The sequence below is a fragment of the Sphaeramia orbicularis genome, chromosome 20, assembly GCF_902148855.1.
Source record: "Sphaeramia orbicularis chromosome 20, fSphaOr1.1, whole genome shotgun sequence".
In the NCBI taxonomy this organism is placed as follows: Eukaryota; Metazoa; Chordata; class Actinopteri; order Kurtiformes; family Apogonidae; genus Sphaeramia; species Sphaeramia orbicularis.
This window is the reverse complement of record NC_043976.1, coordinates 42519597-42541858: the sequence shown is the minus strand read 5'-3', so window position 1 is coordinate 42541858 and position 22262 is coordinate 42519597. Positions and strand designations below refer to the sequence as shown.

The 22262-nt window shown below is 37.0% G+C and overlaps 1 protein-coding gene across 4 annotated transcripts in view; it reads right to left on the bottom strand.

Annotated features, from left to right (window-relative positions):
• unm_hu7910 (un-named hu7910) overlaps positions 1 to 20523 on the bottom strand; it is a 50572-nt gene extending 30049 nt beyond the window's left edge. For 2 of the 4 annotated variants that reach the window (XM_030123688.1, XM_030123689.1), the window contains exons 1-6: positions 15893 to 16024; positions 15385 to 15626; positions 15238 to 15306; positions 10296 to 10481; positions 7153 to 7197; positions 5875 to 5943 (exon numbers count right to left, since the gene is read on the bottom strand). In XM_030123688.1, coding sequence (XP_029979548.1) covers positions 5875 to 5943; positions 7153 to 7197; positions 10296 to 10481; positions 15238 to 15306; positions 15385 to 15511 — 496 coding nt within the window. In that variant the 5' untranslated portion in view covers positions 15512 to 15626; positions 15893 to 16024. Of the gene's footprint in view, positions 1 to 5874; positions 5944 to 7152; positions 7198 to 10295; positions 10482 to 15237; positions 15307 to 15384; positions 15627 to 15892; positions 16025 to 20327 lie in introns of those variants that run through there. The other 2 variants (XM_030123690.1, XM_030123691.1) reach the window with 2 other exon arrangements.
• Between the last annotated feature and the right edge of the window lie 1739 nt (positions 20524 to 22262).

The following is a 22262-nucleotide window of genomic DNA, read 5'->3' as shown; positions in this document are numbered from 1 at the left end:
TTGCACTGTGACATTTTTGTCTTGATGTATCTTTTGCAACATTTTTGTCGTGTCATTTTCGTCTTGTTGGACTTTTTGTGACATTTTTGTCTTGTGTCATTTTCAACATATTGCATCTTTTGCATCATGTTTTGTCTTGTGTCGTTTTCATCTTATGTCTCTTGCATCATTTTCTTTTTGTGTCATTTGCGACATTTTTGTCGCATTGTATCATTCATGTCTTTCCACCTTAGTGCGTCATTTGGAACACTTGTGTTTTGCAACTTTTGCGATTTTTTTTGTGTCATTTTCAACATATTGCATCTTTTGTGTCATGTTTTGTCATGTGTTGTTTTAATCTTTTTATGTCTTTTGCATCAGTTTCTTTTTGTGTCATTTGCAACATTTTTATCTTGTTGCATCCTTAGCGACATTTTTGTCGAGTTGAGTTTTTTGCAACTTTTTTGTCTCGTACCATTTGTCTTTCCACTTTATTGCGTCATTTGCAATACTTTAGTTGTGCATCTTTTTTGCGACATTTTTGTTTTGTTGCACCTTTTATGGCATTTGTGTTGTTGCATCTTTTGTGACATGTTTGTCTTGTGTCGTTTTCAACTTGTTGCGTCTTTTGTGCCAGGTTTTGTCGTGTCTTGTGTCGGTTTCATCTTTTTATGTCCTTTGCATCAATTTCTTTTTTGTGTCATTTGCAACACTTTTTATCTTGTCGCATCCTTAGTGACATTTGTGTCCAGTTGAGTTTTTTGCAACATTTTTGTCGTGTTGTATCATTTATATCTTTCCACCTTATTGCATCTTTTGCAATATTTTTGTCTTGTTGCTTCTTTTGTAGCATTTTTCTCTTGTTGCGCCATTTCTGACAATTTCGCCATGCGTCTATTAATTTGCGACATTTTTTTTCTTCTCTAGGCCCATTAGAGTCTTGTTGCATCTTCTGCAACATTATTGTCTATAGCATCTTTTACATCATTTCCATTTGACATCTTTTATGAATAGTTCATTAATTAGAACCATAAATAAGCAACTGGTTTCGCTCTTCAACTTTCAACACATCAATATTGTCGGACACTGTTGTAACCCTGGTCCTGCTTTAAGGTTTTAACTCCATAAAAAGTGTAAAAGCTCTGAAATTAAGTCCCATCGAGCTCCAAATCTCAATGTATTGAATGAATTAATTTCTTTCATGATTTTATTGGCGTTTCCACTTTTTACAGCCAAAATGAAAAGTGACATGAAAACAGCTGGTTGGAAACACACCTTCAGAATCCTCTAGAATCCACTTTTCATGGTTTCAGTTTATTTGGCCTCTTCTCAAACACGTCTCAGTGAAATGTAAAGAAACAATTATATACATGACATGAAAAAGTAGATTTAGTGAGTTAAAAAGCTACATCAAAAAGAAGTCTACGGCAGTAAAATAAATCACCTCACAGATGCAGACACTGTTTTCGGATGAATTCCCTACTGGTCCTTTATCTGTAAAGAGGATTTGATGATAACAACAAAAGGAGAGAAAATGACTAAAATGAACCTTAAGTGTAATAAACATAAATCAAGTAGTTACAAGTTCACTACGATGGTGTAAGATGATAATCAGAAAGGTAATAAATTCATATAAAACTTATTGAATAATACACCACTGTAATGAGCTAAAACAGGCCACACAGACAAATAAAACAACAAATAACCAATGAATACATAATAAACTGCAGTAGGAGGTCGGGTTAAACTGTACATGTAGGATCGCAACTATTGATTTCAATTTCAATGAATATTTTGATTCCATTGCTCATAGTTTTATGACAATGACTGAAAAATGGTATAATGCGTTACCAGACCATTAAGTGATGATTTTAATGCGTTACCTCTGAGTGAAATTCACAGATCTAAATGTGCACAAGAAGATTTAAATATAAACGTATCATTTCAGAGCTAATGTTGATATCAACAGTAGAGATCAGCGTGTTGCTGCTGTTAGCCGGTGAACACTTCCTCCAGTACAGTAGCCCCTTTATCCAGGAACTTTTATTTCCATGATTTTATTTACCTGGGTATAAGAATTCCAGGTAATTTGTGTGGTTTGTGTTTCTGACACATTGTAAATCAGGCTGATGATGAATGGGGGAGTGGTACAAAAACCCATGCACTACACCTCCAGTCCAGTAGGTGGCGGTAAGAAGAACCTTAAGGCCAAAAAAGCACAATGACGCCGTAAATAGTGACAAACACAAATAGGTTTGGGGTCGAGGGAAAGTTTTTTGTTGGGTAATTTCGGTAGAAACACACCAAGGTGTTTCAGAATCCAGAGTAAAGTTGAAGTTCTTGTGATGGAAAATATTCTGTAGATACTCATTCCACTGTGTTTAAACCAACACAGATGTCTTAGCGCCCCCTACAGGCAGGACGATGCACCCAGACCTCTAATTAATCTACAACACAGTCCATCATAAACACAGTCCGCTTGTTTATATAACAAACTGAAACGTCACTTGGGCCTTTCGGAAATCTTGATGTGAAGTGCATTGTGGGAACGGGAATCCCACGCAGCGATCAAGTGAAAGCAGTTTCTCACAGATTCAGTAAGAAAACGAGTCAGATCACAACAACGTAAACTTCTCCAGTCCACCAGCGTTGGTTTACAGACTGAGTCTAGTCGGTGGATGGAGGTAAAGGTGACATTTGGGTTCAGCTTCACCAAGACACAGCGAAAATGTGCTGCTGCGTGGAATTCCCATTCCCACAGTGCACTTTGCGACAAAATTTTCAACAAAGTCTGAGTGACGTTTTGGTTTGTTATGTAAACAAGTGGACTGCGTTTATGATGGAGTCATCTACAGGGGTTGGACAAAATAATGGAAACACCTTAAAAAATCAACAAAATATAATTTAATATGGTGTAGGTCCGCCTTTTGCAGGAATTACAGCCTCAATTCTCCGAGGTATTGATTCATACAACTTGTGAATTGTTTCCGAAGGAATTTTCAGCCATTCTTCAGTTAGAATACCCTCCAACTCTTTTAGAGACGATGGCGGTGGAAATCGACGTCTTACTTGAATCTCTAAAACTGACCATAAATGCTCAATAATGTTGAGGTCTGGGGACTGTGCCGGCCATACGAGATGCTCAACTTCATTCAAATGTTCCTCATGCCATTCTTTAACAATTCTAGCTGTATGGATTGGGGCATTATCATCTTGAGGTGAAGGTGTTTCCAGTATTTTGTCCAACCCCTGTATGAAGTTGTTCACCGTGAGGGAAGTGACTGAGATGCGCAAACACGGAAAGACTAACGGATTAGTGATAATTAGGCTAGCACTGGGGTTGGACACATTGGAGAAAAAATTATGATGACAGTCTGCTTTAATATTCTACAGACTTCACCACAGTGCTGGTATGTGTGGATGCTGACCTCGGTTTACTGCAGGTCATACACAGACTGTTCCAGGTGCAGCTTCATTACACAAAACAATAATATTCATGCACTTGTTCAAATGTAACCACATCAGATGACTTTTAAAACATCTTAACTGTCTTTTTCAGTGACATAAAAACGCAGTTCATGCGTGGATACGAAAAACAAATGTCGAGAGATTTTACAAAACATGTGCTGTTAATGTTTACTCACTGCCTGACGTCCTGACGATAGGGGGCGCTGTGCTCTAAATAATAATCTAATCTAAATCATTTCCACTTCACCGGTCAGTGTCACGGCGCTGTGGCTGGAATTTGACGTCTGGAATCAAAATATTTTAACTAAAAAAATGACAAATTATCAAAACAGCTGATGATTAATTACTGGTCGATGACTGATTGATTAATCGACTCAGTGTTGAGGATGTATTTACACGTTTCCATTTAAGGACATTCAGTCCCATTTGGCATTGCCTTGGAAACCAGTCCGTCCATCACCACCTTCATCTTGTGGTCCTCCTGCAGCTGGGCGGGGCTACACCCCAGCTTGGTCCTCATTGGCCGGGACCAGGGAGCCTTTCTATTGGCTGTGGCTCTGCGTGCTGCTCTGCTATTGGTTCTGCAGCTCCAGTACGAGCTCTTTGACTTCCACGTCACCGGAGGAGGTGGCCCCGCCTTCCTCCTGCATCTCCGCCCCCTCCTCCGCCCCCTCCTTTGCCTCCTCCTCCTCCGCCCGCTCTACAGGCAAGGACACTACATCATAGAGGAAGGTGAAGAAGCCATAGATCCAATCAGAGCCCTCCTCAGCTAAAATATTAAGAACCTCCTCGAGCGACTCGGCGTTCGCGCTACTGCCGCCATCTTTGGTCAAGCCTGACGAAAGAGAGAGAGGGAGAAAAAGGGAGGGAGGAGGAGATGAAAGGGAAAAGGAGGCAAGACGGAGGGAGGTAATGTGGACTAAAACGGGTAAGGAAAAGGGAAAGAGGAGGAAATGGTAACGAAACATGGCCAAAAAATTAGGGGTGAAGATGCAGGAAAAAGAGAAAGATAGTGAGTTCAAGAAGTGGCAGATGACAACAGGCAACAAATAAGCCTTCACTTCCTGTCTCGGTCTCGTCAGGCCAAACGAAAAATGTTTTATGTATCTAAACTAATGAAAGATGCTAATTGGACAAGCAAGGTATCAATAAGAAAATGTTTAATACCTGAGTTTTCTAATATAATAGACGCCGCATCCATGAACTGAGTAAAATGAATAAATATGGAGAGGAAGGCTGGAGATATGGATGGAGAAAAGCTCGTATCAGTCAATAACGATAAGCATCGAGAAAAATGTCAAATTATTTTTTCCATTTTAAAGTCTGACTTTAGTGTCCAAGTTATTTAGGGCTTTAAATGAGAAAAGATGCAACAAGACAAAACACACCTATAGTCTCTGATTTTGTGATTTCATACTTATTGTGTTCATTGTTGTTTATTTAGTGGAGTCTTTCAAGATCTCAAGCTAGATAAAACTTTGGGGGGAAAAAGGGGCAGAGCTATGGGAGCAAAAGGGCGTAATAATAAAAAAAGGACCTGAATGAAAATGAAGAAAATTCTGAAATAAGGACTCAAAAACATGTTTAGACTTGGTAGAAGTGTCAAAGTCTGTCGGTATAAATGGTAAAAGTTACTGAGGTAAATGTAAACAGAGATGACTGACTAATTGTGTGTGTTTATATGTGGCCAGTAAGTCTCTAACTTTAACAAAATGGATATTACTTTGACAAACCAAACTAAAAGATGGCAAATCCAAGTAAAATATAGTAAAAACCCGACTAAAAGATGGTATAATCCAGTGCAAATATGGTAAAACCAGATTGAAATATGGTAAAATCTGATTAAAAGATGCTAAACATGGTGTAAAATAAGGTTAAATTTAACTAAAAGACGATAAAACTGGGTTAAAAGATGGTAAAACAAGAGTAAAATATGGTAAAACCCCACTAAAAGATAAGAGCTGAGTAAAAGATGATAAAACCCTACGGAAAGGTGGAAAAAACAGATTAAAATATGGTCAAACTTAACTAAAAGATCTTAAAACCAGATTAAAATATGATAAAACTCAAATAAAAAGGTGGTAAAATCAGATTAAAAGATGGTAAAATGACTAAAATATGGTAAAATTCAATTAAAAGACAATAAAATCCAACTAAAAGATCTTAAAACCAGAATAAAATATGGTAAAATCCAATTAGAAGACGGTCAAACCAGGTTAAAAGATGGTAAAAACTGCATTTCCATTGAACGTTTTCCAGATCCGGTTTTCCCTTTGGTCATACGTATATTCGAGCGTCATGTGCTGCAGTTGAACGAGTTGGTTTAATTGGTTTAGTTCCGGTCACTGTTAAACACTGACACACCACTGTAAACCACATCAACCCAACGTCACAAAAACACAAGTGTTTTTTACGAAGTGGACTTGCCGAGCAGAACTTTGGCGTCTTCCACGTCGAAGTCTCCATCACCGTCGGTGTCGTAGGCCATCAGTTTACCTGGATGAGGAAGAGGAGGGCGGAGTCAGTCTCTGTTGACCGGGTTTAAGGTGGACATGACGATATCATTAAAACCTCACATTTTACATATAAAGCATGGTTTATTTATTGAGTTTATTTAGTGGAGTCTGTCAAGATATCAATCTTGCCGCATGTTTGGGGAAAAAAGGGGTGGAGCTATGGGAGCAAAAGGGTCTAATAATATACAAATGACCTGAATGGAAATTAAGCAAATTCAGAAATAAGGACTTAAATATATGTTTGGACTTGGTAGAAGAGTCAAAGTCTGTCTGTATAAATGGTAAAAGTTAATGAGGTGAAGGTAAACAGAGATGAGTGAATAATTGTGTGTGTTTATATGTGGCCGATAAGTCTCTAACTTTAACGAAATGCATATTCCTTTGACAAACCAAACTAAAAGATGGCAAAAACACATAAAATATAGTAAAAACCCGACTAAAAGATGGTATAATCCAGTGCAAATATGGTAAAACCAGATTAAAAGATGGTATAAGTGCTGTAAAATATGGTAAAATCCAACTAAAAGATGATAAAACCAGGATAAAAGATGGCAAAACAAGAGTAAAATATGGTAAAACCACTTAAATGATGGTTAAACTGGAGTAAAATATGATAAAACTCAACTAAAAAGTGGTAAAACCAGAGTAACAAATTGTGAAATCCAGCTAAAAGATGGTAAAACCTGATTGAAATATGGTAAAACCCAACTAAAAGATGGTAAAACCAGATTAAAATAGGGTAAAAACCAACTAAAATGTGGTAAAATTCAATTTAAAGACTTATAATCAGATTAAAAGATGTTAAAACAAGAATAAGGTATGGTCAAATCTAACAAAAGATAAAAGTGCCAGAAAAGGTGCAACATAATCTGTAGAGCCATTGGATTATTTTGGCCTCTTTTCTCAGACACAAAAACTGCAACAATTAAATATATTAATGACAATAATAATCTACAACCTAATGGATGAATGCTTTCAGTGATTTTTCAGTAAAATGTGCAGATTAATATATTTTTCATCATTTGTTTTGGCAGATATTTGGGTTTGTGTAAATAATCTGCACATTCATCCAACCTAAACCCTATATGGTTAATTTCTTTTATTTACTTTTTTTTTTTTTTTTGAGGAATCCCAGTGAGAACGTTGGCCGTCACATGCACTGATGGAGGTTTAACTCTGGAAACGGTACCTTGTAAAACGTCTGAAAAGTTCAGACGGAACTCCTTGGCTCTGGCTGCAGCAGAGAGAAATCAGCAGAGAAAAACGCACATTTATTAACAAACAGAATTACCGAACATGCACATTTCACAGCCTGTGCTGCTGAAAGGCTTTTACTGTGGGGGAGCTAAAGCTGACGCTGAGCATTCATGTCAGATTCACATCAACAACATCATAGTTTAACAGTATCATGATCGGCTTTGGTCACATTTTGTTGCTTGTAATAAATCTGTTGTGCAATGTTTAACTATTATTATTATTATCATTATTATTATTATCACCCCACCCCCACCCCGAAGAGGAGGCAAGGGGTATTGTTTTTGGTTTGGTTTGTTTGCTTGTTTGTTAACACTTCAGCAGCAAAACTATTGGTTGAATTCATACCAGATTGGGTTTATAGATTACCAGTGACCCCGAATAGGTCTGATTAAATGTTGGGAAAAATAGCTCAAAGTTTCAATTTTTTAAGAATTATTACATTTTTTTCCCCATTTACTTATAATGGGCGTAATGTCAAATGTCTATAAAAATATCAATTTTGTTTCAATTTACTTCAAACTTCCCACATATATAGAGGCAGCTGATATGATGACATCAGCACACACTGACATGATGACATCAGATGGATCGATGACAAAATAAGATACAGTATGTGCAAGGGGCGGAGTTTGTTGTACCTGGAAGCACTTATTTGCATAATAATAATAATAATAATAATAATAATAATAATGATAATTATTACTACTATAACTACTACCTTATATTACTTATTACTTATATATCACTTCTATTATTACTAATTTTATTATCACTACTTGTACTTCTAATGTGCCTATAGTTGTTGTTATTATCATTATTATTATTATTACTACGATTACTACTACTACTACTACCACCTTATATAACTTATTTCTTATATATCACTTCTATTATTACTAATTTGATCATTTATTACTACTAGTACCTCTAATGTGCCTATAGTTATTACTGTTATACTATATTCTTTTCTTTTTTATCTTCTTTGAACAGCAGTCGCTGACAGAAACATGTCTGTAGGTCAAATGTCGGATCAAACTGCAGATCACATGTTTATTTGTCGTTTACTTCCTGTTTTATGTTCATGCATCTGAGCGGTAAGTCTGATGTGAAAGCCAAGTGCGACGGTCAAAACCATGCGACGACCACAGCAGGTTCCTGTTTGAAGCCAAACCAGTGTGAGATATGAATCTACTTCCTGGAAACGTGACAACACTATCAATACAGAGGAGACACAGTATGTGGACAAAAGTATGTGGACACATTGAATTCAGCTGTTTCTTTTCTAACAGGGGTCCGGGATACAAAACAATAATGACTAATGTCAGAATATAGTTTTATATTATGGGGTAAATACCATTACATTGGTTAGTTTGGTTTAAATTATTATCTTTGTTTCCAAAATGACTCACAGATGGTTTTAACATTGATTTTGTTTTGATTTGTTTTCATCCGTGACTATGATTTTAAATGTTCTTCCTCTAAATTTCTAAAATATTTTTCCTGCTCTGAATGTAAATAATCATTTTCTACCACAACTAACCATCTACTTTAATCACATTGGACTGAGATGAAAAATCTAATATTAAACATTAAACTAAGGAAATACTGATATTTCTAAACTATATGGACATAAATATTGGGACACATTGAACTCAGGTGTTTCTTTTCTAATATACCATATGTCCCAAAAAACATTACAATCAGACTTTCTGCACTGATAACGTTTTAAATAATTTAACACTCTAAATGCTATTTCAGGGTATGAAACTATAACTTGTTACCTACATCTTGCAGAAAACCCCATTTGATTTGGTTCAGTGGAGAAATGTGGATCTGTGTAAAGCATGTCATGGGTTCGTTTCTTCCAAGTTTGGCACTTGGATGCTCTTGGCGTCCGTATGAATGAAAAGACTTTGCTTACAACTGACAGGGCAACGAACAAATGAATTCAAATTCTGTGCATAACATTATATCAATGGTGTGTACTCGTGTGAGGTTTTGTTATTGAAAGATGTGTTGATCTGTCAATTACCAAACCAACGTTTGCAAAACTCAGAAACATGCTTCCTTTTTGATGTAATTCATTCATGCATTCATTTTGTCAGTTGAAAATGAAAAGAAACAAGCAGTAACTTTTTCAAAAGAGATATTTTTGTGCAAGAACACAATGAACAACTTCGTATTTGTACGGCGTGAACACAACGGACAACGCGTCTCCTTACAAAACTTGGAGGGAAGGGGCTTCTGACATGCTTTATGCAGATCTACATTTCTCTGTGAACACTGAAGCAAATCCAATGGGGTTTTCTGCAAGATGGAGGTAACAAGTTATAGTTTCATGCCCTGAAATTGCATTTTGATTGGTTCACTACTTTTTAAGTTATCGTTGCAGAAAGTCCGATTTTTTGTTGTTTGTCTTTTAAATCCGTCGCACTGAACTGGAGAGCTCTACCTCAATTTCAGTGTAGTTGGTACAATGACAATAAAGAGATTCTGATTCAGATTTTTTGTCATATTTCAAGAATTTTGGGCTAATTTTTCCTTATTTCTTGAGTATTTTGCTCATTTTATTCTTAAACCACCGGAGTGTGAACGTGTGAGCGAATGAATAATGGGTCAATAATGTAAAGCGCTTTGAGTGACCAAGAAAGCGCTATATAAATCTAATCCATTATTATTATTATTATTATTATTATTATTATTATTATTATTATTATTATTATTATTATTAAATATTTTGCATATTTTATCCTATTTGTGTTTCTTAAAATGGTCAGTTTTCTCAGTTTAAACATGTTTTCTGTGCTGTTGTGAATAAAATATATGCTTACACATCCCCCATTTTTTGGAACTGTAATAGGTTAATCTTCACATAGGGATTTATCACCCTTATTTTCTAATATTATCCTCTGTATTTTGCATTTTTCAGTCTACATCATGTATTTTCTAATTTCTAATATTACTGCCAAACCTTCAAACCCTAAATCCATCTGAAAGTTTATGTTCTGAAGCTGAAGGTACAAGGGCCGACTGAAGGACTAAAGGACGCAGAACCAGGATGATGCTGGCCCTCACCGATGACGCTGTCGTAGTCCACGATGTCGAAGTAGACCACGGCCATGGAGCTCCAGACGCCCAGCAGACCCAGGACAACCACCCAGGTGAACACGGAGTATTTAGGCCCCCCTCCAGCACCTCCTCCTGCTCCTCCTCCCTCGGTCTTCTTTCCGTTCTTACTTTCCACAGGTGGCGTCTTCACCTCTGAGCATCAAACACAGACAGAAAACATTATAACAGACACACGACTCCAGGTCCAACCAGCAGAATCAGACACATGACCAAATGAGGCTCAGATACAGCAAACGCTCCGACAGCAGGAATGTGGAGTTTACACTGAACAATGTTTTTCATCGTTGTCAGTTTATTTTTGTTATTGCTTATTTTCAATGTGATATCATGAATTGCGCACAGATAACATGCCGCTTTTAATTGGCGTTAGGGCTGGGTGATAAAATGATATATATCGCGAAATAACTTTTCCTCATTACAAAGCTGAAACATGCTCGATACAATTTCGACAGAATTCATTCGTCCATGTTTTGACAGACATAAGAACAGCCAATCATAATTAAGTAGCGCCACGCCGAACCAATCACACTAGAGCCACTTCAAGTTAGGTTGACGCCCACAGCACAGGTTTAAGAGCAGACGCAGTGCACACGCTAATGTTTGGACTGCAGCAGGAGGTAATGAGTGTTCCCTCGGAAGAAAATACGACTGAAAACTCAGGCGACAAGGGTTCCTGAAAAGTAGGGTGTGAATCGTTTGGGTTCCGGTGTACAACAGAGGCCGAGCGTCAGACGTTCAAAGCATGTTTTTTCACTTTCGGTTTACGCCTGTTATGGCGCGGAGGTACGCACAGATTGACAGATGGGGTATGGCAGGGGTGTCCAAACTTTTTTTAAAGAGGGCCATATCTGATAATGTGGAGATTGACAGGGGCCAGTGGTCCCTTCGGATGTTTTTTAAACAGTAAAAATTACATATAAAAGCGATAATTTTAAAAACAACTTTATTTTCATTGTCACAATATCATTTTTTTAAAATGGCAATGTAACCAAATCTAAGCCACTCAGGTGTGAACAAATTAAAAAAAAAAAAAAAATTCTGCCTTCCTTTCACATCTGGAGTCAGATAACATAGAACAAACTGTGTGAAGTATCTTAAACGTCCAAGAAGTTGATAAAAATCTTAACCCCACATTCATTTTAAACATGACTTATATGAGTAATCATTACTCATATATTACTCAGTAATGTAAAGTCTGTTAATGTTTAAGATGAAAACATATGACTCTTACTCTTGTCTTTCACAAAATCATTCAGAAAGTAATATTTGTGTCACATCTACAAGTACATAACACCAGCAGTTAGAGGCAACTAATCTGGCAACTTGGTAGCCTGCCCTGGTGGTGAATTCACTGAACTCAGGTTCACATGAAGAGTCACTGTTGTGAGTTTAAAGCAGCTTGAATTTGCTTCACTTTTTCAGAACGCTCACTCCCTGCTAGCTTGTCGTATGTGTTAGCATGTTTTGTCTGCTAGTGTGTCTTTACATTGAATTCCTTAAACAACACAACAGTCTCTTGACAAATTAGGCAAACACAATCGCCTCGATTTTCAGTGAAAAAAATTTGTAATTCCCATCTCTCCTGGAAGCAGCGGCCCTCACTGTCAACTTCCGTTTTTTTTATTTACAGGCGCCATGGTTAGAAATTAGCGAAAATGGTTCACGGTAAAGTCATAGAGCCAGATAGAGTTAGAGTGGTGCTGCCACCATGAGGTGAAAGAAGAAACTGCATTTTGAACCTTTTATGATTCATGTACTCGGTTCAACAGTCCAAGCGGGCCATAAATAATACATTATAAAACCGAAGCTGTGGGCCGTATAAAATCTGACCGCGGGCCGTGATTGGCCCCCGGGCCGGACTTTGGACATGCCTGGGGTATGGGGATAAAACAGGGGGGAATAATACATAACAGCAGGGGGGGGGGGGGGTAATTCTAAGAGCAGAGGGAGGGACTTCTCCATAAGGACCATGACATATGTGTTTATTTATTTCTCTCTCCCTCTGATGTCTTCACAACTAACTTATGAGAAGTGGAAAATTTAATCTTGACAAAAAACAGTGATTTGATTTATATCGTGATACATATCGATGTGGTTTGATATGAAAAAAATGATCGCGTTATGATTTTTTTCCATATTGCCCAGCCCTAATTGGCATGTTATCTGTACGCGTTATAAGCTTTCCGTGTGTATGCTCACGTCGCGTAAAATACCACACAGTTAGTGGTTACGGTTACAGTTTGGGGTTAGGGTTAGGTTTAGGGTTAGCGGTTACGGATATGTAAACCGGAGATCTTGGTATACATTAACACTCGATCAAATGGCGTTGAATAACACGCAAAAGGATGAAAATGCGTACGAATAGCACGGCAAATGCCATAAGAACTGGTGTGACATACAAGGCGATTTCATGAGATCGGTCTGTTATTTTTATCACAATTATTATTAGAATTACTTGTACATACTTATTACTTATATATTAGTCGCTTTTTCATTGACCCTCAAATTGTGCAAGTATAACTTGCGCATATAAATTTACCTTATGGAAAAACGACAATTTCGCCAAAACTCTCATTTTTTGATTTAAAGTTTTTTTGTGTCATCTCGCAATAATAAATAAACAAATCATCGTATTTGTGATTTAATGGAAAAACCGACATTATGCACTCCTGTTTTTTGACATTTAGTAAATATCGGTAAAGTTTTGCGCAGATGTCCAATGGAAAAGTGACTACAGTTACATATACATACATGTATACATATATTCATATATAAAGGGGTGGAGTAAATCTAGTAAATAGATTGTTTACTTCTTCTTACTTCTTCCCGTTCCTTTTCGATGTGTAAATAACAATAAAATTGTATTCAGGATTTCTTTTGTATAATAGTAGGTTATACATTTGTTTTTTAGTTCTTATGTTGTAAATTTGCTTTTGTTGGTGGTTGTGTTATGCTTTTTATAAAGTCGGAAATAAAACATTCATACATTCAAAGAAGAAGAAGAGATTAAACCCCTAAGGAGGCAATGGATCAATATGGCTGCCACTGCAAATGTCAGGCCGACCCAGAAATAGAGCGAGAGACCTCGAGTCAACATGACCCCAACGGAGAGAGAGAGACAGAGACAGAGAGAGAGAGACAAAGACAGAGAGAGAGAGAGAGAGAGAGAGAGAGAGAAAGAGAGAGAGAAGGAGGAACAGAGCGATGCCAACAGCTGTGAGTCCTCAGTTATTAACGACTGAAACGACTCCCACTGTCAAACCTCCATCAGTCTTAATTAACTGGAAATAGACCGGTCCAAAAAGGAACATTACAAAACAATGAGCACTGTTTCAAAAGGAGAGGAGTCCGAAACACTGGGAGGGGATGGTCACCGCTGAAGTGCATCATGGGAAAAGACAGAAACAACAGCAGAAACAACTTCAATAACCGATTACTTTTCATCCGCTTCCGATCTGATTTTTTTTTAGGATTAGTTTTGCCAATACCGATCCAATACCAAATTTTTACATTGAAATTTTGATTTATGATTTTTTATGTCATTATTTTATAGGTTATTATTCTATTATTTTACAAACTGTCAATCACATTTGGGCTGAGCCCCGTGGGTTAAAAAAGAACCCTGACTCACGCATAACATATGCACCTCATAATGAGTATGTGCAGACCATAAAGTGAAAGTGAAACTTAGACACTTTACTAACTCCTCTAAGTCTCCCACTTCCCTACCTTAGGAAACTTGTGACTAAATCGGATCCGATCCTCTAAAAAATGCCAGATCAGCAGCCCATACCATTCGTTAGATCAGACTGGGACATCCCTACTTTTCATTGGACTGATGTGACATTTGTTCCAAACACTTGGAATCATGTACAGCTTGAATTACTTCAGTTGTTGGTAAATGTTCAGAGTAAATGAGTAAAATGTATTTATACAAGAACGAAAGCAACAAAGTATAAAGTAAAATAAATGAAAGTACACGCAAGTCAATTAACTTCAAATAATGACTGAAATTAGATGACTGGCTGGAATATTTGAGCTACTGTTTTCCCTTAAAGTTATTTATTCCACTTTACAAATGTGATATTATGAATCGGTGCCTTCCGCTCACACCAATAGTAGAGTTTAGAACTGAACGACGTGGCCAAAACATTGAAGCTCCTTTTGTTCCCAATGTTATGCATGATTTAACCGTTTGTTTTCCAGCTACATGAACTGAAGACAAAGTGTGACAGAAAAATATTCTGTCTTTACTGAAACTATATGTGATATAAGATTAAAGGTACACATGTATAATACAATGTTAGACACGATGCATTAAGAATGTCTGTTGAGCAGGGAAAATTTCCAGGAGAATAATCTCGACTTTATGATTTGACACAACCTTTACTGTTTTCAGAAAGCAAAACACTGATTATTTGAATTAGTTCAATATATTCCCCAGCCCCAAGAATAGGTAGAAAGTGGATTTTTAAGGCCGGTATTTAAAAAACTCAAAACTTTTTTTTTTTTTTTAATGGCAATTCCTTCCTTTAAAATGCTGACAATGAAAGCACATGCATGTCATTTCTGATTTCATTTGTAAAACATGCTAATGGTGCAAATTAATCAGACATATCAAAATACAAACTCAAATACAAGTCCACAAAATAAAAATAAAATTAAAACTAAAAATGCAAAACTGAAACACAAAGAAAACCTTGTATACTCAAACCAAACCATGCCATGCCATAGAAGAACTGCTTCTCATGTGTGATTTAATCCCAGACTCAGCTCTGGTCTTAATTCAATCACAACACACGCTAAACCAGGTAAAACCAAGCCGAACCAGGCCAATGAAAACCACAAACATCCCGGTTCTGGTTTCGCACTGCATCCCCCATCCTACCTGTATCCATGACAACAGGCTGCACGTCTGCCTCCACAGGTTGGACTTCCTCCTCCTCTTGAACACCTCCTATCCGAGCCAAACCAGGCCATGTGAGAACCACACCCGACAAAACCGGGTCAGACCTCCACAGTACACCGGTCCTACCTGCCTCCAGCCCCTCCTCTTCTTCAGTATACACCTCTTCCTCCTCCTCCGCCGCCTCGGTGTGGATCTCCTCTACAGGAGCAGAGGAGGAAGACGAGGAGGTGCCATAGTGGCGGTAGTGCTGCATGGACCGCCTCAGGTCTCAGATACCGGCTGAACCAGAACCAGAAGACAAAAACCCAAACCACAGCCACACAGCAGGATGTAAACGACACCGCCGCCGAAATACCGCAACAATACAGCTTTAAAAACAAAAGAAGAAGAAGAAGAAGAAGAAGGAGGAGGAGGAGATGAAGAGAAAGGAGAAGAAAATTAAGAATGAGAAAAAAGAGAAATGATAAAAAAAAGAACAGAAAAAGAACAGAGGAAAAAGAACAAAGAAAAGCAAGGAAAAGAGGAAAGTGAAGAAAAACAAGAAGAAAAAAGATTAAAAAATAAAAAAAATCAGACACAATAAACCAATGAGTGATGACAAAGTAACGCCTGAAAGTATAAAAAACCACCCAACTGTTCCAAATCCAAACAGAAGAAAAAGAAAACAGAAAAATAAAATCACCAAAACTAGATCATGTCATGAACCAACAAGGAAGTAAAAATAACCTCTGAAAATGTACAAAAAACCCCCTGATAATAAGAGCTGGTCCGAACCGAAGAACCGCAGTGAAGCAGGAGAACGTGTGAGCGGCTGAAAGTCGACCTGATCCACACTAATATTAGACAAACCCAGTGTGTGTGGGATGCCAGAGAGGACACAACGGTCCACTCAATAACCTTGACACTGTTTGTTCACATGCACACGCTGCTGAATGTCCTCCTGTCTCTTTAAAGGGACAGGACGCCGTGTCCTGAAGACCTGCCAAGTCTGTATCTGCTCAGGTTTTACACATTTATGTCCAGAATCTGATTCTATCAGTTCAAGCCTAAACCTTCCACAAACCCAGTAAGAGCTGGAATCTAGAGAGTGTTTGTTTGTTTTTTAAATAATCTTTTTAATTGTTTTTTTCAGATTTTATGAACACGAACAATAGAAAAGAGCAACGAATGACAAACCATACAAAAAGAAAAAGGGTGAAGTCAAGGGAAGGTTAACATCTGGTCAAAAAAATTAAATAACAATAATCTACACCAAACTTATATTTTTGGGTAGGTAATTACTTATGCATTTTGAAATGAGAAAAAAAAATTGGGAAAAAAAATGTGAGGGGTTTTCTGAGTGTGAATGTTTGTAAAGTGACACAGTTTTGTGCCGTCATTTCGGGTTCATTTTATAAACTGATAAACTACAATTATTCCAAATACATTGATATTTAAATAATATATTATTGATGTCATATTCTAAACACACAGTGTTTAAAATTAATAAAGGCATATATCTATGCAAAATACATTTGAATATAATGTTAATATTATTTGTATGTTGTAAATATTGTGGAGAAAAAAAAAAAAATGATATTGATAATTAAAATAAAAAAAGTTTAATTTGATATTTATTTTTGTTGTCCATCTATGACACTGCCATTTTTCAAAACTCTTTCTATTTTGGTTTGATCAAATATTTGTTTCCTCTAACCAATTATTGGGTTGTAAAACAGAGAGTTTAAGGTTTACACTGAGTACATTTGAGGATGAAAATGTCAGAGGAACTTCACTTTGGAGAACTTCTCACTTAGTTTCAGTTTTCCTACTTAAACTTAATGATAATCTTTGGTCATATCCCTGTTTTTTTTTTCACCACATACACATCATACACACTTCACCACACACAGGACACTGATTTATACGACGTGGTCAGTCCTATATTTTGTTTCTTTTGTACATTACATGCCATATATCCTAACCCCCAACCCCCCCCCCCCCTTCCCCACATTATGATGACTTAATGTAAATATTGTTTATTATAGTACATAAGTTTCCTTGTCATTTGATGTCGCTTATATAAAGGTTATGGAAAAAAAAAAAATTAACCCATAAAGAACCAGCGTTACTTTTGTGGCCGATCCCAAATGATTAACTAGCGTTTTATAAGTGATTTAGACTCAGGCAAATGTTATTGATCCAAAATAGCTCAGTTGTATACAAAAACACTCTTGAAAATGAAAAAAAAAGGAAAGTGTGAAGAGATAAAAGTAATAAATAATATAAATAGAATATATGTGTGTTAATAAAGCAAGAGAAAAATACAATATTAGCATATGTACATATTTATCACCATTTTATCATAATATTATCCTTTGTATTTTTTATTATGCAGTGTAAATTGTGTATTTTGTTGTATTTAATTTACTGATCAATCATGTAGATGCTCCTTTTTTCTTAAACTGGTCCTTTTTCTCAGTTTTCTGTCTCGCTGCGTTCACTTGACATTTTGCTCAAATTTTTCACATCAACTACAGGTTTTAGTAGAAGGTTATCAAACACAACACGCACAATACTGTTTTGTTTTGTTTTTTACAGCTGTTTTACGTCTTAGTGGGTAAATTGATTTTCACATTCCCAAATATGCCAAACATGCATGCTCTGACTAGAATGATGTAGAAGAATCGTGACACATGATGAGTGTCACATGTCAGAGTTTGCCCTCAGTTTTCAAATTGCTGTTTGGGCTCCAGTATTTTCCTTATGTTTATGGTAGACTCAGATGTATGGTTAGATAAGATAAGATAAGATAAGATAAGATAAGATAAGATAAGATAAGATAAGATAAGATAAGATAGTTTGTCACATGTACAGTTTTTGTATCTGCAGCCAACAGTAAAATAGACAAAAACGACATGCAGCACATAAGATAAAAAAAAAAGGTATAAATATAAATGTAATTATAAAAATGTAGCTCTAGTATGTTCATACTTTTTAAAAGTATTGCAGATGTGGATATGGTGAATATACAGGATTAAACGATGTTATACATTTATCAATAAAACTACACAATTTAGCATAATTTCTGGCCACTTTTAGTTGTATATGAGTACAAAAAATGTTAAGCTCTATCTATCTGTCTATCTATCTATCTATCTATCTATCTATCTATCTATCTATCTATCTATCTATCTATCTATCTATCTATCTATCTATCTCAAATCAAATATACCAATTCTGGCCCCTGACTCCAAAGGGTCGAGTCTGGCCCGTGGGATGAACACTGAAGATATTAATCATTTTAGTTCAGCTTCCACATACAAACCAACTTCATCTCAAGTGGGTCAGATCAGTAAAATACTATCATAATAACTTGTAAACACTCACAACTCCCAATTTTTTGTCTTTGCAAATGTAAACATTTTCATGTCATTTGACTGTATTTACATTGAAACAAACTATCATTTCAGAAAAAACATGAATAACCTGTAGAACTATGAACATTTTGAAATGTCTGAAGTGCAAGTTTATCAATATTCTGCCTGTTATTAAATGTTTTGCGTATTTTTAGATTCACTGTGATCTGTAAGTTGTACTTTCCATGTGTAAATGATAAACTGAGACATAATATTGTTAAAATTGCACAGAAATTTCAGTTTGTTCATGTTATTCACATTGTTTTAAATGATAGTTAGTAGATGTAAACATTTTCATAGCATAATTTTACTTTTTTTGCTCTAAAACAAAGAGTAAAGTTTGGAGTTGACATTATTTATATATTATTATGTTATTATTTCACTGGTCTGGCCCACTTCAGATCAAATTTGGTTTAATGTGGTCCCTGAACTCAAATGAGTCTGACAGCCCTGCTTTAGAGGTTGTACACATTGATTTTGGGCTTAGGTGATGGATGCACCTACAACTTAGACTGATAGGGAAGGCTCTGCATGTGTTAGCATTACATGTAAATACAGAAATACAATAAAATATTTGTCTATCACTAGTTAGTTTATGTGAGTAGTGTGATTGTCCTGTTTGACTCAAATATTATAATGCAAATAAATTACAATGCAGTTGTGACTATGGGAAAATCAGGTGAAAAAGACATGATAATTTGAGTAGAGCAGGTTTATAGTCTGTCTGTCTTAAACCACACATAATCCAGCAGTATCACCTTTACAACAGCTGTAAAAGTTAATAGCTTGTTAGCTACTGTTAGCTGCTATCTCCTGCTTGCAGCTACGTTAGCTTAGCGTCTACAGGGCCACCTCTGTGTGACAAGTTAACAGCTACATACAGCATACCTCTGAAAAACAATTTACAAAATAACCAAGTAAAACTGGACTGTTTACGTCTCACTGTACTTTCACTGTTAGCCAAATTCAGCTACACAGTTTAGCTCCAGAATATTTAACAGCCTCCGTATGAAAGGAGTATAATTTAATATTTATCATTTCAATACGAACAAAAATATCCAGAAAAGCTGTATTTAATGCTGCTACTTATATCGACACAACCCGCTACTTAAATCGGCGTGTATTAGAAACGTATATTTCTTTTAATTTAACACATTTATGTTTTTTTGTGCAAGTTCTCGCTGCTGCTACCGCCCAACGGGACGCGCATTATCGCGAGAATATCAACCGGACTCCGTATAAAAACAGTCAAATTTAACACTATTCATTCAATTGCAGACACAACTACGCAGAACAACAGTATCTAATGCTAAAGCTTACAACTATACGTCCTGCTACTCAATTCGGTCCGTATTAAAATTGCGTACTTCCTTTTATTTTAATACAATTCTGTTTTTTGTGCAGGTTTTCGCTGCTGCTACTGCCCAACGGGACGAAGAGGACCGTGGGAACCTCGGCTCCCCGGACCTCCACAGGGTTGGAGTAACTTTGTATGGAGTCTGGATTCCAGCCGAATGAAAGAGTGAGTTTCAACTATCCCTAAAACATTCTGCGTGGTATTCTATGTGACGGACATTATTCCAGATGAACAAGATAAGTTCATATTGGAGGGAATGTCACAGAAATACGTGATGTGGAGGTGCGTCCCGTTCTGGAGAACAGAGTACTGACCTTTTCTAGAGTGACTCTTATTGTTTTTTCTCTGCGCCATGACTCCGTAGCTTCACTAACGCAGCTTTTAACGTTATTCCGTGCTGGTTTTTGCGTAAATTCGCCGTGAGTCGACGTTAAAACAGCGTCTCGGCGCCGCTGCTTTCATTCATGAAGCTCACTCAAATCACGTCCTCACTTGGATACGAGCAAAGCCGAAGACCATGGTAACCGCGAGTGGCCGTACGTCTGACCAATCACTGCTCCGGAAGAAACTGGTAGGCGGGACTATGGGCGGGCTCTTTTGAATTGCGACCAATCGGCTAACGGCTCAGCTTCCCTATGCCCGCCTTCCCTTTGGAAAGGAGCAAAAACGTGGCAGAAGAAGAAGAGTTGAAAACATCTGGGGCGGGGAACAGAGGGACAAAAGGGAAAAGAGTGAAATAAGACCAAACACACAGGTTAGTAAATGTACAAGATAAACATATGTGAATATGTAAGTGACTACAGGTCAGGTCAAAAGTCAGGAAAAATCACAAGCTTGCAAAGAAAAAAAACTTACATTTTAGAAAATATGAGCAAATCGGTGCACCTGTATTTAAATGATTTAATTCAAATTTACCACAAGTGTTTTATGTCTTGGTGTTTCACAAATTCTAAAGAAACAAAGTAATTTTTGCATGTTTTAACTTCCAGACCAGATGTGATGTGGTAAGAGCAGGCAACACATTTTGAGAATGGAAGCAGTTTTTCAAGATGTTTTAAAATCAGATGCAATTTTTGGGGTATTTAATTTCTGTTTTGTTCATCATGTTCAGCTGGAAATAAAATAACAGACGCTACATCAGAGATCAAAGATTCAGCTTTAACTGAAACATGTTTAGGTCCACACTGATGTAAGATGATGTTGGAGATACATCCCACTGATAAGACTTCAGACAGTCCTTACAGTCCAGTGCATTCATCTGCTGTGAATAAAATGACAACAACCTAAGTTCTGAAAAACTCATTTATTTAACAAGTGTTGAAAAAGTGAAAATAGAGCTCTGTGATTTCAAAATAATTCTGATAAAAAAATATAGACATCAAAATTCTGTCACAGGATACATGGGATTAGATGAACAACAGTTAACTCCATTTGTTGGTGGTTACACCATACTGCCGAAAGTATTGGGACATCTGCCTTTACACACACACACACACACACACACACACACACACACAAACTTTAAGAACATATGGAGTGGTTCCACCCTTTGCAGCTATAACGTCTTCAACTCTTCCGTGAAGGCTTTCCACCAGGTTTAGGAGTGTGTTTATGGGAATTTCTGACCATTCCTCTCTAAGTGCATTTGTGAGGTCAGGTTCTGATGTTGAATGAGAAGGTCTGGATCACAGTCTCTACTCTAATTCATCCAAAGGTGTTCTGTCAGGTTGAGGTCCGGACTCTGTGCAGGCCAGACCAGTTCCTCCACAACAAACTCACTCATCCGTGTCTTTATGGACGTTGCTTTGTTCACTAGTGGGGTCATCCCCAAACTGTTCCCACAGAGTTGGACCAAAAACTGTCCAAAATGTCTTGTTCTTCTGAAGCATTAAGAGTTCCTTTGACTGGAACTACAGGTCCAAGCCCAACCCCTGGAAAACATCCCCAGACCAAACTTTACACTTGGCATAATGCAGTCGGTTCAGTACCATTCTCCTGGAACCGACAAACCCAGACCGGTCCAAACAATCCATTTGTTTACATAGCCACCGTAGCGGCAACAAACACGGAAACGGCTTCAATTGCTTCTTGCTACTGTGGCTGCATGGAATCCCAAAAAAACCCAAGTGACGGTTTAGTTTAGGTTTCTTTTTGCTATGTAAACAAATGGGTTGTTTGTGATGGAGTACACTTCGAAGTTCTTCACCATGAGAGGAGTGATTCAGATGCATAATCACGGAAAGACTAAC